Source organism: Corapipo altera, unplaced genomic scaffold (genome assembly GCF_003945725.1).
Source record: "Corapipo altera isolate COAL_440 unplaced genomic scaffold, ASM394572v1 61, whole genome shotgun sequence".
Classification (NCBI taxonomy): Eukaryota; Metazoa; Chordata; class Aves; order Passeriformes; family Pipridae; genus Corapipo; species Corapipo altera.
The window spans coordinates 4,543,131-4,560,387 of NW_020884910.1; the positions used below are offsets into that span (position 1 = coordinate 4,543,131).

General features: G+C 45.4%; 1 protein-coding gene across 7 annotated transcripts in view; it reads left to right on the plus strand.

Annotated features, from left to right (window-relative positions):
• VANGL1 (VANGL planar cell polarity protein 1) overlaps positions 1-17,257 on the plus strand; it is a 47,810-nt gene that overhangs the window by 12,581 nt on the left and 17,972 nt on the right. For all 7 annotated transcript variants that reach the window (XM_027653375.1, XM_027653376.1, XM_027653373.1 and 4 more), the window contains exon 4: positions 2,146-2,753. In XM_027653375.1, the coding sequence (XP_027509176.1) occupies positions 2,146-2,753 (608 nt within the window). The remainder of the gene's footprint in view (positions 1-2,145; positions 2,754-17,257) is intronic.

Consider the following 17,257-nt stretch of genomic DNA (forward strand, 5'->3'; position numbering starts at 1 on the left):
AGAGAGGTGGGGTTGCTCAGCCTGGAGAAGAGAAGGCTCTGGTGTGACCTTATTGTGGCTTTCCAGTACTTGAAGGGAGCATACCAGAGAGCCAGAGAGGGACTTTTTACAAGGACATGTAGTGATAGGACAAGGGGGAATGGCTTTAAACTGAAAGAGGGAAGGTGTAGATTGGATATTAGGAAGAAGTTATTTACTGTGAGGATGGTGAGGCACTGAACAGGTTACTCAGAGAGGTTGTGGATGCCCCATCCCTGGAAGTGTTTAAGGCCAGGTTGGAAGGGGCTTTGAGTAACCTGGTCTAGTGGAAGGTGGCCCTAATTATGGGGGGGGGGCGTTGGAGCTAGATGATCTTAAAGGTCCCTTCCAACCCAAAGCATTCTATGAGTCTGTGGTTTCCATATAATTGCACAATTTTACTTGTGCCACTTATAGTGGGAAGAGTTATAAGCGGTACACTGTGACTGTTGCCTGTTGTCTTCTGGGCTGTAGCCTTAAGCTGCTCTGGTTTCTGTCCCTTCTCTTTTCTGCGCAATTTTGCAGCTCATCAAATGGATGAAACTATGCAGAACTATTTAATGCATAAACATAAAATAGTTGACATACTTAAATTGCTTTACCGGTGACGCTGGTAAAGAGGGAAATGTGGTAGGAATATGCTGCTTTTTGGGACATACTACAATGCAGATATCTGTTCTGGAGCCTCTGCTTTGGTGAGAAGTAACTCAAAAAGCCTCTCATATTAATTCAAGATGCTGACTATTTGTGGTTGGTCTGCCTCAAAACCCTACTGCTCTAGGCATGGGAGGTATTCATGTCTTGGAGTGCATTAGAAGTTAAATCCCTAGAGTTGTTCAAAGTAGATGTGCTGCGTCAGTCTATTCCTTTCCCAAAGACTCTTGAAGACTCTTTCCTCTAGCTCTTAAAGAAGTGAGTAAAGGTTTAAAATGATGCCTGTGTCTTTAAAACAGATTGTTTTGGTCAGCATGTGTAGTTGCAGAAGTCTGGGGGAAGGTGTAAATCCTATTAATGACACAGGCTACACAAGATACACTGAGGAGGGTAGGAAGAAAAGAAAAAACCTTTGGTTCTGAATGAGCATTGCAGCTACAAAGGTGTCAGGTGCCAAGCAACAAAGCACATGCCTTGCCACTCTTGCATTTGTGGGAAGCATCAGGAGTCTTCATGTGCATGAGTCACTCCGGCAGCAGCTGTGAGTCAAATCCATACATGCCAGTCTAACTCTTTGGCTCTGCCAGCAGCAGGAACGAGTAATTGGAGGCATCGTGGGATGGGAGAACCAACTTGCAGAAGTTCTCTAATGCTAGCTAGGGAAGAAATGAGACTTTCAGAAAACGTAATGTAATCTGAAACTTGCCTATGTGGTGACTGTGTTTCAGGTAAGCTTCTTTGTGGATAAGTGGCGTCTGACAATGTCCTGGATTGTAATACCAGAGCTACTTGGCAGTCTAGGATCCTCTAAACTTAAAAGCCCTGTACCTGAAAATATCCTCTGTAATTTGTTGGTTTAACTAAACTTTGTCAGCTATTGAGGGCAGTACTACTGTAGAGGAGAATAAAAGACAGTGAAGTGGAGGAACTTGCTGGAGGTGTGGTTGCTTCTGTTATGGATGGAAAAATAATGTGTGAACATGTTTTTGATTGTGTAACAACAACAACTGGCTTGAAACAGTGAAATGAAAATTTCCCTTCCAGGTGCTTTTGTGGTGCACTTGCACCGCAGAATTTGTGGGCTGGAAGAATGCTAGTCCTTGCCCTGGACATGGGAACTGATGATTACTACAGTTTCCAAGACTTATGTCATGATACTTGTTAAGCATGCTGGAAGAGGAACTTCTGGGGTACAGAGAGTGGCACAGGAAGCTGAGCTACCTGCTCTATAGTTAGGGGTTTTTAACACCTAATGTTTATAGTTACTGGTTTGGGCAGGATGCTGTTGTTTCCAAACCTTTGCTAGTTGTCAGAGTTGATTATTCAATATATTGAAGGTGTTGATTTTGCTATATATTTTTTCTGGGACTTAAGGCTGTCATAGCAATCGTTCCAGGCAAGGAAAAATGGAACACCTGGAAAGAGTAGCGTGATTGTTTCAATGTTATTTTTATTTATCTCTTCCTCCCTCAGGATGACAACTGGGGTGAGACCACGACAGCAATCACAGGCACCTCTGAGCACAGTATTTCCCAGGAGGACATTGCCCGGATCAGTAAGGATCTGGAAGACAGCGTTGGGTTGGACTGCAAACGTTACCTGGGCTTAACAGTGGCAGCTGTTCTCGGACTCCTAGTCTTCCTTACCCCCATTGCCTTCATTCTGTTACCCCAGATCCTGTGGCGAGATGATCTGGAGCCATGTGGTACTGTCTGTGAGGGACTGTTCATCTCTGTGGCATTTAAACTCCTCATTCTTCTGATTGGGACCTGGGCTCTTTTTTTTCGCCAACCCAAGGCAGATCTACCAAGGGTGTTCGTGTTTCGGGCCCTTCTGCTGGTCCTCATTTTCCTCTTTGTGTTTTCCTACTGGCTCTTTTACGGCGTTCGCATCTTGGACTCGAAGGACACCAACTACCAAGGAATCGTGCAGTACGCGGTGTCTTTGGTGGATGCTCTGCTCTTCATTCACTACCTGGCCATTGTGCTGCTGGAGCTGCGGCAGCTGCAGCCCATGTTCACTGTCAAGGTGGTTCGGTCAACAGATGGGGAGTCGCGATACTACAGCCTGGGACACCTGAGGTAGGTACAGGCCCTTGAGGTCCAGCGTCGTAGATAAGTGTGACTGTGCTGTAGCGCAAAGCAGCAACTGCTTCTGAGTATGTGGTATCTCTGGTTTCTGAATCTTCCCCCAGAACAATCCTAGAGTCCCTCCGAAGTTACCAAACTGAACTTCTCTTCCCCTCTTTGAGTGTGGGAGAGGTGGTCCTCGCTTCAGAGGAGTCCTGTGCGTTTCTGTAAATGAAAAGAGTTGATGTCACGATCTTAGGATGGTCACTGGGCTACGCCTGATGAGATCTTCAAAATCCTTCTCTGGGCTTCTTACCCCGTCTCCTTATTGGAGGGAAGTGGAGAGCTGTGAGTCTGGCTTGTGCTTTTTGGTTGCATGGGCCAGGCTCTGCTTTGAGAGCAGCCCTTCAGGCTGTGCAGACCATAACTCAGAACCCCCTGACAGCAGGCCAGTCCATGTGGCAGGGGCTGAAGGAAGAAGTAAGTATCCCTGTGTGAGAAAGCATTCAGCAATCTAATGTGCTATTTTTCCTCATTGCCCTGTGCAGCCAAGACCCTTGCAAGGAATCTATGTAAAGGTCCCTTGGGTCAGGTCAAATGTGGTTGTTTGGATCATGTGTGTGTCTTTTGTGGCCAGTTGAAACACTTGTGTTCAGGTGTTTGTGCTTTGAAGCCTGTTACTGTGACAGGCTGTGGCTACCGTGAAGGGCTTTTCCAGGTAGCAACCCCATGGGATCTGAAGGCTGCTTCCAGTGACTGGGGGCTCTTTCCCTGCTTCTAAGACTGGCAGTGTTTTGCAGTTTTGTGTTGGCTTGAGGTAAATAGTGTTTAGTTCTGTTAAAGCAGTTGCTTTGATGCAACCAAAGTCTCCTAGCAGTTCAGGCATTTAGCAGTAATATTTTTAATGAGTACTGGGGCACATGTGGATGCTTTTTTTGGCAGTACTGTGCTGCTCCTGGCTTGGTTTTGTAGCATGATGCTCCTTTTGTCATTAGGTATGGATCAGTTTGCTGGGTCAGATGTATCTGGGACTCTCTGGGAGCTGTGCAATATCTGTAGGTACAAAACATGCATGCCTGCTTCCACCTTCTTGCTGGTTCTAATTCTTCCCTCAGCAATGGTGCAAGAAAGGACAGTGTCTCAATCTTCTTAGTTCCTGTGTCTTCTGAAGCGCTCCAGAAATCTCTTAGTTCCTGTGTCCTGTGAAGCTGAGCTCTGAAGATGATTCCCCAGACTGTATGTGCACTTCAACATCTGTTCTGCTTATCCTGTCCAGACCCCTATGGCATGCGTTTCTGTGGCAGATGAAGAGATTAGCATCTGCTGGTTTAAGTGGATGTAGGAATAGTCTCCTGCAGCCGTTAGCTTAGCAATGGAATTGCTTTGAAGCAGATTTAGTGGTTGAAGCTCAGGTCTGGGAGCTGACTCCTGGATATTGTTTCTAGCTTAATGGAAGAACTCAAGACCTTTTGGATGAACTAGGTCTGGACTCTCCTGTATTTTCCTTCTCTCTAAAATGTGAAGGAGAGCCCCTCTTCTGTAATGGAAGTGCTCCCATTGATTTAATAGAAGGTTGCTTTCGGGATTTCAAAAAAATAAACTAATATTTGATTTTCTTGTGAAATCATTTATTTCTTTTTAATTTAATTCCTCTGTGGTAAGTGATCCAGCATAGCTTTTAAGACCAGGAAGATGTAGAGATGACTACCAAAGAGTTCCTCTGTGCCACAACTTTGTGCCTTAAGGTGTGATGAGGCAGTTCTCTCACAAGTGAACTCTGCAGAGAAAGCTCAGTATGTGTATGTATATACCTGTATACACACGGTGTGCAGGTTTGGTTTGAGAGACTTCACTGGTTGCTTGGTGGTAGATTGTGGGTTTGTGCTAGAGGAATTGAAATCCAATGCCTGCCAAAGTCTGCATGTCTAGCTTGCCATCGTGGAGGCAAAGAATTTGCTTGAGAGTCAAGGCCTAAATATTTAATAGCATGTGTGTTAAAAACAATGTTCTGTCCAATTTTCTCTTTGCAGCAAGGTTTTTGAAATGTTTTGGGTGATGCTAGGGCAGCAAAGAGATGTAAAACCTAGGGTGAAATCTGAGATGTATGAAAACTGGTAACTTCTCATTTGTTGGCCAGCTGATTTCAGTTGTGTTTGGTATATTGAATCCAAGCCATGCAGCATAGAGATGCTTCAGTGTCTTGTGTTATGGAAGAGTCTCGTCAAGCGAGTCTGATAATGGTAAACTAGTGTTGCTTTTCCCTTAGTTTCTGACAAATGAGTATAATGTGTATTGACATGTGTTTTGAAGCCTGCGTGTCTTTCCATTTCTACTGATGCAAAGGTAAAACTGTAGGTATGATCAGTGGCCAAGGGTCTCCCAGCTTAGGGAGAGTTCGTTCTCTCTCCTACTCCCACTACAAGCGTGTTACTTGTGTGTAAATGTAAGAGCTTCTGATCTTGATACAGTGTGGCTTGGATGTGACAAACTCTGTACGAATTGAATGTAATTGGTATCTCCTTCAGCTTCTAAAGGCTTAGGATTGTGAGATGTTTATATGAAACATGAAAAATATGGGAACTTTTGAACATCTTTGCAGCATATTGCAGAGTTTCTGTGAAAGTCTTGACATGGTTGTTGTTGAAATGTCTGTCAGGGTCACAAGGGGCTGCCTTGTGCCTCTGAGTCTCTGGCTGAGGCATGGGGCTGGAATGGTGTGGAAAGTGTGGAAACACACAAGAACAGTTTGGATTTCAGGAAGACTGGAGAAGCAGCTTTGTGGCCGTGATGGAGAGGTGGTTTGAACTGTCATTAGAGTTAGGAATAGGCATATACCACTTGTTGCTGCCTTTGGGCTCTCTTAGCTACCATGTATGCGTGCCTCATTCCAGCATTTTTAAAGGGGTCTTGGAGAGGTCCTGAGCTACCACAAGGAAGGAAGAAGCATGCTTTAACAGGTACAGCAGCCTGACTGTGTCCTGAAATCAAAACCTTTTTTCTCTTCATGCTCTCAAATATCTTTGAACTTTTGTTCACTGACAATCCATGGAGTTTGCCTTCCTCAGCATGCAGTGTGCTCTGAAGAAGCTGGTGGTAAGAAGGGTCTTGAGATATCTTATTTTGTTCAGTGTTGCTTCTTGGAGTAGCTCTGTTTTGTTGGCTTGTTTTTTTTTTTTTTTTTTGGACAGGAAAATTGTTGATATCAACCTTTTTAATCCAAGATGGAAGCTTTCCAATTCTAGATCTTTTCTGATGAGGCAGAGGGAGCTGCTGTGGAAGTATGAGGACAGCATGCTTTCTGGGGGAGAAGGAAAGAAAACAATAGCTCAGCCGCCCTTCTGGCAAACTGTGTTTTTGCGAGGCAGGGTACAGACAGGATTTTCCACCCTTCCTGGCTCCAAATGCAGTAAAAAAACTTGAAAGTGCTGAGTTAGGTATTCCACTCCACCCCCGAGGGCCCTGGGTCCAGGAGGGTAAGCATGTTTGGGAGTAGTTCCCCAAATTCATATTATAATCAGCCTATTAATAGGCTGGTTTGGTCCCACCCTCAGCACTTTGGCTGTAACTTTTCTTCTGGGAGACTTGACTGCCAAAATGATCGTTCCCTTTGGCATCGATTCAGGAGCTTGGAGGGGGAGTTAAAAATTAAATAGGAGTCCCAATGAGTGTGGTGCCAAGTCTCAGCTCACTGACTGCTGTGCTGCTCCTGGTAGGAAGGGTTGTCATGCAGGGCAAATGCTTTATAGTAGTATGTATGGATAAAGAGCAGGGAGCAGTATATATTCAAGAAAGGTCAAGCCTGGGAAAATGCAAGAGGTTGGGTGAGAATGCTGCCTTGAGACTTTTGAAAGCAACAACAAAGGGAAACAAAGGTGGGGGAGCACAACAGCAGATAACTTTTCAGTTGACAGGCTGATAGTTTTGCAGGCTGAGGCCTGGATTTGCAGCTGAGGCTTCAGTTTGTCCCTACATATAGGGACTCTGATGATGCCTGTCATCCACAGTTCAGTACTTGTCCGTATGGCTCAGAAACTATGTAGGAAGGATTTTGCTGGAGAAAACCCTCCTTTTTCTAGTTAGGGTGCTAAACGTATTCCTTTCCTCTCCAGTGAAAACTCTTTCCCCACCCTAGAGCTTTGCTAGTCTAGACAGCTCAAGAAAATGAATGGCTTGTAACACGTGGTAATTACTGATCTTACACGTTTCTGAAAGTTGGGCTACAGTACAGTCTTGATTTTTCTGAGGTTAGAGATGTCTGAGAGTGGGTCCTTCTCCCTTTTGTTCATCCTTGCAGCAGGGATATGAGAAACAGGGCCGTGACAGTTCATCTTGTTTGGGGCTGTATAAAGTACTGAGGGCTTTGTTCCTCTGCTTCGCTGTTGTGGTTTAAACCCAGCTGGCAAATAAGCACCACTCAGCTGCTTAGTCACCCCCCACCTCACACTGTACAATGGGGACAAGAATCAGAAAAGAATGTAAAACCTGTGGGTTGAGATAAGAACAGTTTAATATCTTAAGTAATGTAAAATATAATACTAATTATATTATGAAAAAATAAAACAGTTGTAATGAAGAGGGGGGAAACAGAAATAAAACCCAAGAAAGGCAAGTGATGTACAATACAGTTGCTCTCTACCCACTGACTGCTGCCCAGCCTATTCCTGAGCAGCAATCTGTGGCTCCTGGCCAGTTCCCCCCAGTTGATATGATGTTTTATGGTATGAAATATCCCTTTGGCCAGTTTGGGTCAGCTGTCCTGGCTATGCTCACTCCCAGTTTCTTTTGCAACTCCTCACTGACTGGCAGAGCATGGGAAAATGAAAAGTCCTTGACTTAAAGTAAGCACTACTTAGCAACAACCAAAACATCAGTGGTACTAGGAGGAAAATTAACTCAATCCCAGAGAAAACCAGGACACTGTCCTCCTTTCTGGCATGCACTTGCCTTTTATGAACCAGCTGATGGGGAAGCCTCTGTATGCCTTTGGAATCAGAGTATAGCTTTTGCAGATGTCTGTGAGCTGGTTGATGCTCTGTCAATCTAATCAAGAGGAACTTAGTACTCAGAAATAGCAGTTCTGTATGGTAAAAGTATTCTTGAGAATTCCTTGTACCCCTGTTACCCATCTCCATTTGTGTGGATGTTTGCTGAACTGCGATTTAAAAATCCAGGAAAGGAGCAGCTGCTTCCTCAAATCATGTACCTGTCTGAAAAGCCTGTACCTTCCCTGCAGGAACTATCAATACCTTATTGAGAAACCTAGTGGCTTGCACGCACTCACAAAAGGAAGTAGATGCAGACATGTTCTGTGGAAGGGGAACGCATTCAGCCTGTCTCCCAGCTGAACTGGAGGCAGCAGTGTAGCTGTTTCTTAGATGGTGCATGAGCCCTTATCCTTAATACAAACCAGAGCTGAAACAGAATTGCATGGTGGAAGGTGATGCCACTTTCGACTCGGCTCCTTTGGGTTTTATCTGTTGAACTTGTTGCTTAGAAAACTATGATCTCTAGGCTGTCAGTATTTACTGATTTAATCTGATGAGTGCTCTCTTGTCAGTGTCCTTTGGTGCCACTGGGACTGGGTTCACTAGTGAGGGAGTGTGTGGAGGGCTAAGGAGTAGCAATAAGCTTCTCCTTACTCCAGCCTGCATTTGTAAGCCTCTGATCTTGTTGCTCAAATATGCCCCCACATATCCAGAGTGAATTTTTAAGAAATGGAGAGCACAGGGTCAGCATTTGAATTTCACAGAGTGCTCTTGCCTGGAGTTGTGTCAACACTCATGCTGTCCTAAAATCTTCCTATTGCTCAAAAGGAAAGCTTCCATGGAATATAGACACCTTTGTTTCTGGTTCTAGTGTGGAAATATACCAGCCTAACCGTGGGTTTATGCCGCTGGATCTCTTCCCTGAGGCAAGAGCTGCTGAAATCTTGCTGTTTTCTGCTGAAGGAAGTTCATAATGTGTGTCTAATTGCATTGGTCATTCATAGTGTGACTGATCCTCTACATACACTGTTTCCAGTAGGACAGTCAGAAGTGGGATTGCAGAAGAAGCACACTAGTGCAGTGCTGTACCTGCCCAGCTAAATCCTGCTGGAGGCACTCAGGGCTCATCCTTCTGCCCTGTGTGCTGTTTGGTTGGTCTGTGTTCCCAAGGACCGGAGGAATTACACTGACTCACCTTTCTCTTTGGGGTTTCTTCAACCCTCATCATTTTCCATAGTGATACACACTGATGAAAGAGATTGAGCTGATGAGTTTTTATGTTGTTCTGTAGCAAAACATCTTATTAACTGCCCTGCTGCCTTGATTACAGGAGCTTGCTACAACAGCATGTTCCACTGCCTTTGCGGAGCAGCTCTGTCGCCGGAGCCTTCAGCCCGTGTGAAATTAGACTTGTTCCCAAATACATTTTCTCTGTTCTGAAATCAGTTCAAGGCGTCCTGATGCAAATTTGTGTGTCCTCGCCCATCACCAAATGTGATGAGCACCAGCATTGATTAGTCTCCTGTCCCAAGAAGTTCTGGAATAGCCAGCTAAATGGGTGTTAAATGCATCTGCAGGTGTGAAGTTCCTGAAGTAATGAGGGGTCTCCTCCAGAGCAGCTTCTTTACCACTGAGAGGTGTCAGACTGGTGTCCCCCAAGCCAGTGTCTTCTCAGCAGCACTTCACATAATTGGGTGTTTACAACCACATTTTTGCAACTCATCACCTCTGCATCTGGGCTGCTTCTCCTGCTCCCATTCCTGATCTTGCAGAACTCTGTTCACAGTTGTGTGGCATTGGCAGTTGAGGCATTAGGGCCTTTGAAAACACCCTTTGCCGTAGCCATGGAGTAGGGAAGGAAGGTCTGACTTGCAGATGAACTAGTAATGACTTAATGGGAAGAGACTTCCAACCACATTCTTAACCATTTTTAGTCACAGACCATACCTTTCCTCCCTGCCTGTGTCTGCTGCCTGGCCTCTGTAGGATAGTGCTACAGAGAGCAGGTCATCTGATTGCTCTAGCCATGAGGGTACCTGGAATTGCAGAAGGGATTTTCCAGTAGCCTCTGAAAAAAATGTGTGCTGTTCCCTGCTAAGTAGGGAGCAGTCTCCTTTGATGTTCCAGATGAGTTATGGCAATGGTGCCTTGTTCTGTTTTACAAGGGTCTGTTTGGTGGTGTATGGGGTGTGTTGCCAGCAAAATTCAGCTAAGACTTATTGCTTGGGTCAGAGTAACACCTCATTAAGAGGGTGCTTGTTTGTGACAGAAGTGAACAGTAAGCTCCTGGAATGCCAGGTACTCCTCATTAGAGGTGAGGGGAAAGTCTAGGATGTGCATGTATCTGACCACATGCACAACTTGTCTGGGAGTTTCTGATGTGGTAAAGTCTGTCTCCAAAGCCTGGGAGGACTCTGCTTTTCTGAAAGGAGCATGTTTTTCTAGCCTCTTACCTTTTAGCATGCACTTTTCAGAAGATTTTACATATGGCTTTACACATGGAGCTGCTCCTTGTGTTGATAAAGGTGAGAGAGCTCAGAGAAATGAAGTGCCCACTGTCATCTTTCTACCCTTCTCTCCTACCTTCCTTGATCTTGGTCTTTGATCACCCCCTGCACCCCTTGTGCATATACCACCTCTCCTCTCCTTTTCATGAGGAGGAGCATTGAGCTGAGTATACTAGACCACAGCCCAGGTACCAGTTGTATCTGTGCTCCTGCAGATGCATCAGGCAGCAAGGGCAAGTGGTTCGGGCTGATCGTTATACCCTGGAGCAGTCTCACATTTTTGGAATACTTAATACTTTAAAAGTTTACAAGCCTACTTGTAAGTGAAGTACCCACTGTCAATTATTAATCCACCTGGCTAGTTCGATATTAATTGCTCCCCAGAAAGGAGCTGCTAGGCTTCATCCTTCTGAAAGAGATGGTGCAGGGGAAATGCCACTGGGTTCATCTGCAGAGATTTCCTTTCTTGTCGGTTTGTCTTTCAAAATAAACACTGCCCAGAACTACAAGAACTCCAGCCTACCCTGCACTTTAAGGGTTTGTCGTGGAATTCCTGTTCCCCTGCTGTCCATACCCTCCAAAGTGCCTGTGTGTACCACCCACAGAGACAGATGGTCTCCCTAAGCTGCTGAACAAATTTTGTGGCCATGAAGGTACTTTTATCTTCAAATGCTGCAAAAAAAAATAAAAATCCACCCCCTCAACCTTTGACATCTGTTTCTTGTGGTGAATGATGAAATATTCTGCAAAGAAGTGAGCTGTGTGCCCTTTGGGGGAAAGGAGTAGGCTCACTTTTTGTTAAAAGGGCAAGGACTTGTGAATTTACAGTTCTCATCTAAGCACAACCAAGTAATATCTAAGAAAACTGGAAGCTAATATTTGACCCTACCCTGAAGGAATAAGGAGGAGTTAATAGGGATCAGTGTGGTAGAAAAAGAGTATTTTTTTTATCATTTGTTTATTTATGGCTACAAAACTGAGGGCAATATTTTCACTAATATCTGGATTCCCCCTCCAGCACACGGTTCTGTTAAATGAACTTCTGTGCTTAAATTTCCTTTGCGCAGTTTAGGTCAAGTGGGGACATCAGCCTACAGAGCTATTCCTTAGCTGACAGCAGAACAGACCCCTGGCACAACACTAAGGACCTTGGCTGTGGTTTGGGGGCTGCAGACTGCTGACTCTGGCTTGTGCTCCTGAGGCCCTGGTAGAAGTTCATCTGCATCCGTGTTGGGGCTGGGTTTTTGATCTCAGACTGGAGTAGCAGATCATGTCCCTGTGGCCTCAGTGCTGTTTGTGGGGTTACTGAGTCCTGGTTGTAAAATGAGGGTGGCTCTTGCTTGTGCAAAGCTTGCTGGGGTGGAGCTTTGTGGGGCATGCCCTGTGGTTTGGGGGATCTGTGCAGGGGGAACTGAGCTGTGTTTTGGGAGCTGATGTTCCTTTATGTGCAGAGGACTGTTAGTGGCTAACATTGATGCTGCCTCTTGAGGCCTGTCTGCATAGGCTTGCAAGAGAATTACATTCCGAGGTGTTTTGAGAGAAATCCTAGAACAAGTTAAAGCTGCTCTATTGACTCAAATGACAACCTCATTCAAAGTTAATCCCATCACCTGCTGGGGGTCAAGTAAGAGGTGGTCCTCTTTCCTGAGAGAGCACCCTACCAGGCTACTGTGGGAACAAGGGCTGAATACTGATGTTTTGTGGCAGCAGCATCCAGATGTAAAGTCCTGTTACAGCACTGAAGTTTTGCTGCCTGTAGAAGCTTTGAACACTTTTTTTCTCTTGTTTCCTTGGAATTAAAGTTGTATTTCTTAGCTTTCACCTAAAAAAACCCCAAACCATCAACCAACCCCTTCTCCCCCTCTCAAAAAAAAAAAAATAGTAACAAAAAGCCCCACCCTTAGTTACTTCATAACTATTAATGTAGCTTAAAGAATGCTTTGGCTAAACACTGGCCTTATTTGATGCATGAACAGACTTTAAATTATCTTTTGAAAATGCAGACTCTTATGAACTTGCCATACCTGCCAGTTCCTGCATATTTTTTTTTTTCCTATTTGAGGCTCAGACTAATCAGTCATAGCATGCATGTATGTTGGGAAGAGGAAATGCATGGCTGTCATGGATTATGCTGCTCCCAGGGCCTGGAGATGGTAATCCAGGGTATCATACATTGCCAACTTCTGCAGAGTTCCTAGGTGCTTGAGCGGGGCACAAGCTTGAGCTGGAAGCTGATGGGTTCCCTGCAGCTCAGGGCTTGGGGAGTGTCTGGTATTTCATCCCTTGTGTCTGCACCGAGTGCCCATCTCACTCTTGCATGCAGGGTAAACTCTTGGTCTTGCTCCTAACTCCTGTGTTCAGAGGGTAAAGCACACCTTGTTGTCACCCTGTCCCCCCAGCTGGTTTGAAACTCCTTAAATCCTAAGTATAACCTCATATGTGTAGAAACTTTTGAAAGAGGTTACACCTTCCTCAGAAATAGCCAGTACACCCCTCAATTACATAAGTGTTTGATCATAGTTCCACATCACTTCTTAAACTAATGCTACTGCAAAAAAAAAAAAATCCTGTCAACAACCTGATCCTTCCTCACCCCTCCCAAAGAAATCTTGTCTAGTTGCACAGGGATCTGAATGATGGAACTGGTAATTTATATCTCTGTTATCTATGTAGCTTTATAGTTTTGTGTATGTATTCTTCTTCCTGGGTTATGTTGCCCAGCTTAATTTCTGCAGTCTTTCTAACTGTCCTTCTGGTGCTTAAGAGTTATGAAGGTCTGTGGTGACAGAGGAGAGGTGTTATGGGGTTGAGGGAACCCTCTCATGGCAGAGATGGTTTTTCTACAACTGCTTCTTTCCAACTACTTGAAAGGAGGTTGTAGCAAGGGTGGGAGTCAGCCTCTTTTCCCAGGCAACTAGGGACAGGATGAGGGGACATAACTTCAGGCTGTGTCAGGGAAGATTCAGGTTGGACATCAGGAGGAATTTCTTCATGGAAAGGGTTGTCAAACATTGGAATGGACTGCCCAAGAAGGTGGTGGAGTCACCATCCCTGGAGGTGTTCAAGAAACGACTGGATATGGCATTTAGTGCTGTGGTTTAGTCGACAAGGTGGTGAAAATGTTGGACTCAATGATATCAGAGGACTTTTCCAACCTAAATGATTCTGTGGTTCTGTTTCACAGAAAGCAGTCGTACTGCTGCCTACATGAAGGCAGCAGTGCCCATGAGTTGCAGCAACCTGCAGGAGCGCTCCTTTGTGGTGTCTTCAAAAGTGTGCTCCTCTGCTGAGCTTGGGGAAAAGAGAGCCTCCAGTCCTTGCTTCTCCTCCCCTTTCCAGCTGATCTACAAGGGACCAGCCATGGCTCAATCATGAGGGGTAGGTCTTGGGCACCCCAGGACATGTCTCTGAAGATTCAGAGCTGGACAACATGTACCAAATGGATGGCAACTTATTGCTGTGGGCTTGGTGTAGAGCTGTATCTCCAACTGTGAGACTGGATTCTCTAAATTATTGTCTTGAGCCATGCAGATCTTGTTCCACAAGGCTCCTTGGCCTCAATAGTCTGCTCAGCTGTGGTGATGTTAAACGTAAGATTGACTTCAGAAGTGTACCTGATTCCTTCAATTTGGTTACGGGTCTGTGTTGAGTTGGGAGCAGACAAGTGGATCCTCTTGGACTGCTGGCAGCTGGATGCAACACCCGCAGGTTCCTGGGGAAGCTCTGACACCCGTGTCTTTCTGGTGTGCATGTGTCCACCATGCTGTGCAGGTTTGTGGGGACAGCTCAGCAGCAACTTCTTCTCATCTTTTCGCTTAAGTTGTCCACTTTGTGCTCTCACTGCTCCAGTTCCCAAACTGCCAGTTTGCTCAATAGATGGAGGAAACCTTTCACAACTTTGGTTTTACTTTAGTGTGAGCAGACAGTAGTTGGTGGTTTTATTTTGGTTGTTTGTTTTTTTCCTTTCTTCTTGTAAATAAGCAAGTTAGTATTCTCACTAGCTACCCTGAGGGTACCCCGACACTTTGCAAAACCAAGTCATGGAGGCACATGCTTGCTGTGCTAGCAGTGCACTTGAAAAGCCCCTTTCTGAGTTCTAGCTCGTGGATCCAATAGCTGCTGCTTTCCAGGTCTGACTGAACATACTAGTGGCACCTGAGGGTGGTGGGTTGGGCTTGAGGTGTGGATGTCTGGCCAGGTGTTGTTTTGGTTCAGTGTCTGGGACATGGCAGGTACATGGCCAGGCACGGGCAGCTCCTTTGCTCTCATCTTTCTTGTCTGTGTTACAGCAGACCCTGGGGCAATGAGATGCTGGTAGCAAGTGCTCAGTTTCTGTGATGAGAAGGTAGCCTGTTTGAATGTGCTGTATGTGTTCAAAGGGCAGTGGGTGTCTCTAGTTTGAGAGCTGTTGAGGCATCTGCATGTGGTTATTGGTATCTGAGGAACTGATTAAAATCCAACTCAAGTTGTGAGTGCCTGAAAGCTGCTGTTGTGCACTGGCTAATACATGAGCTGTACCATTTGGATTTAGTGGTTCTGCAAGGTATCTGTGTGGTGAGTAAGTACTTGGCAATACCTCCCCACACACACGGTTCCCCCTGGGGAGGTGGTCTTGGTGTAAGAGGATGCGGGTGGTTTGCTTTGGAGCCTGTTCTCCTGGCAGTAGCTTCCTCAGCCTTAGTTTGTTGCACCGTGTGTTTAGGCTTTCACAAGCTGCTCTTTCAGACGCAGCTCCTGAAACTGTTTTTGTTGTAGATTCACATACCCATCCCAGCGGGTGGGCTGAGGCAATTGGTGCAACATACCTCTACCACAAGTTAACAAACTCCCCTTTGCTATTCCACGAGGGGCTGGAAGGCTGGTTACCTAGGCTGACCCACTGCAATAAGGCATCCTAGAATTGTATGCAGCGATCCTGGAAAGAAGCTTAGGCTCAGCAAGGGCTTTAATCTTTCTTTTTTTGAGAGGAGAGTCCCCTGCCTTCCATAGGAAACTCTTCTGGTGCTCCAGAACCTCCATTGTTTCTAAAGCTCATCTTAGACTATTGCAGCTTATTCCATTTTCTATCTGTTGAATATGATGTTGGAGGTAATAAGTGTCCTTGTGATCTTTGCTTCCCTCAGTACTGTATACTGTGAAATGAAATGTTCACTCTGTTACTGAGGAAGAGAAGTGTGGTGCTGTCACAGCATCTGACCTCAACACAGTGACTGCCCTTTCTTGGTAAGTCATATGATTGTACCTTTTGGACCACTCTTCAAGTGAGGATTGTGCTCTCCTCCTCTTCCTCCTCACTATATGTTACCAGTAGTGTCTTGGGGTTTTTTTGCTAGTCAGTTATACTAGCTGTCACCTTCAGCTGTTGGAAGTAGAAACCAAGGGCAAGTGTGGCTGTTGGGAAAGCATTCATCAGAATTTGAAGTCCTACCAATAAAGGTGACTCGGGAAAACATTCGGCCTGTGTACTGGTACCCTAAAGACCAGTTAACTTCCTGAAGTATCAGGCTTGGAAGTTTCTCCGAAGGAGAATTGCAGTGGGAGCATGCCTGTGGGTTTACTGGGGTTTTATAGCTGCTTGCTAAAACTTAGTGCTCTGTACTTCTGTAGCAGCATCATCTTAGTACTGGCCAGGGAATACTTTTATAGGGTTCTTCAGGAAGGCTTAAATAAGTACCTCGTTTGGTTGTATGATGTAAAGGAGTTGATTTCCCCCCAAACCCCAATTTTGGTCATACCCTCCTATAAAATCCTCTTTTTTTAAAAAAATACATCTTCTCATTCAAATTAAAAGATTCAAATGTAAAAGCTACGTTAGCAGTAGACTTGGAGTCTTTCTTTTTCACCCATATTGGAGGGTTTTGGCTAGGCTGCTTTTGAGGAAAACCGACAAAAAAAAACCCCAACCTGAAAATGAATCCTGCTCTCCTCCTCTCATTCAGAAAATTTGTATGTTGAAATCCTTCTACATCAGCAGTGAGCTATTGTGTCACTCAGCTGGTGTGTTGGTTCTGGTTTTTGTCTTGCAGAACATGAGACTTGGCATGGGGTGTCTGTTGAAGAGCACTGTGTCTTGGACAGCACAGGGCAGAAAAGGGGAGATCTACAGCTAGAACCTGGGCTGGTGCTCTCTTTAAATTTCCAGCATTCTTGTGATAGTTGTTCAGATGTCCACTCTTGGAGATAGATGAGGACACACTTTAAATTCCTGTTCTTTTATTTTCATGTTTTTGAAAAAGGCTGAAAGGGGAGAGAACAGATGGAGACTGGTCACTGCAAAGCTGTGGGACAAACCTGGTGTGTGTTTTGGTTCTATATAAATTGTGCCATTACTGGATGGATGTTCACTTCCTTGGGGGCAGCAGATGTGCTGCCATCACAGTGACAACCTGTTACTATGCAAAGGTTTCCTTCCCTTCCCTCATAAAGGCTTGACCTTGCGAATTCTTCTCCCTGCCTCACCAAATGCCAGAAGTATCTAAAACAAACTTGCTGTGTCCTGATGCCTGTTCCAGAGAGGGTGAGGATTGTGCTTGCCTGTCTTAGCCAAGTGGAGACTTCAGTTGTGGTTGTCTGACAAGAAAATGTGGTTTTCCTGTTCCTAAGGGCTGCGGTCCTGTTCTCTTGACTGTACCAAACTGAAATGCTGTTGTAGTTACAAGGACCAAAAGGCATTTTTCTGCTCTGATTGTTTGTCCGCAGCTGCCAAAGAAATTCCTTGTCTTGGCATCTCTGCTGAGATCTGACTGTGGCTCTGTTTACTAGAGAGGACAAAACTGTAGCTAAGGCATTGGTGCTACTGTCAGCACTGCATAGTGCTTCTGCATGACCTTGGTCCTCTCAGGAGCCTCGCTCCAAGGTGTTGCTTGGGAAGTGCAGCGAGTACCAAATCCCATTCATTCTACCAGCTCAGGGCCCCTGGTGTGGGAGTGCTGCCCAGGGGGCATCTGTCTGGGCAGCCTGTGCTGACCTCACCCATAGGTAGGCAGAGCAGGGAAGCAAGTCTGTGTAGGGGATGGTGGAAATA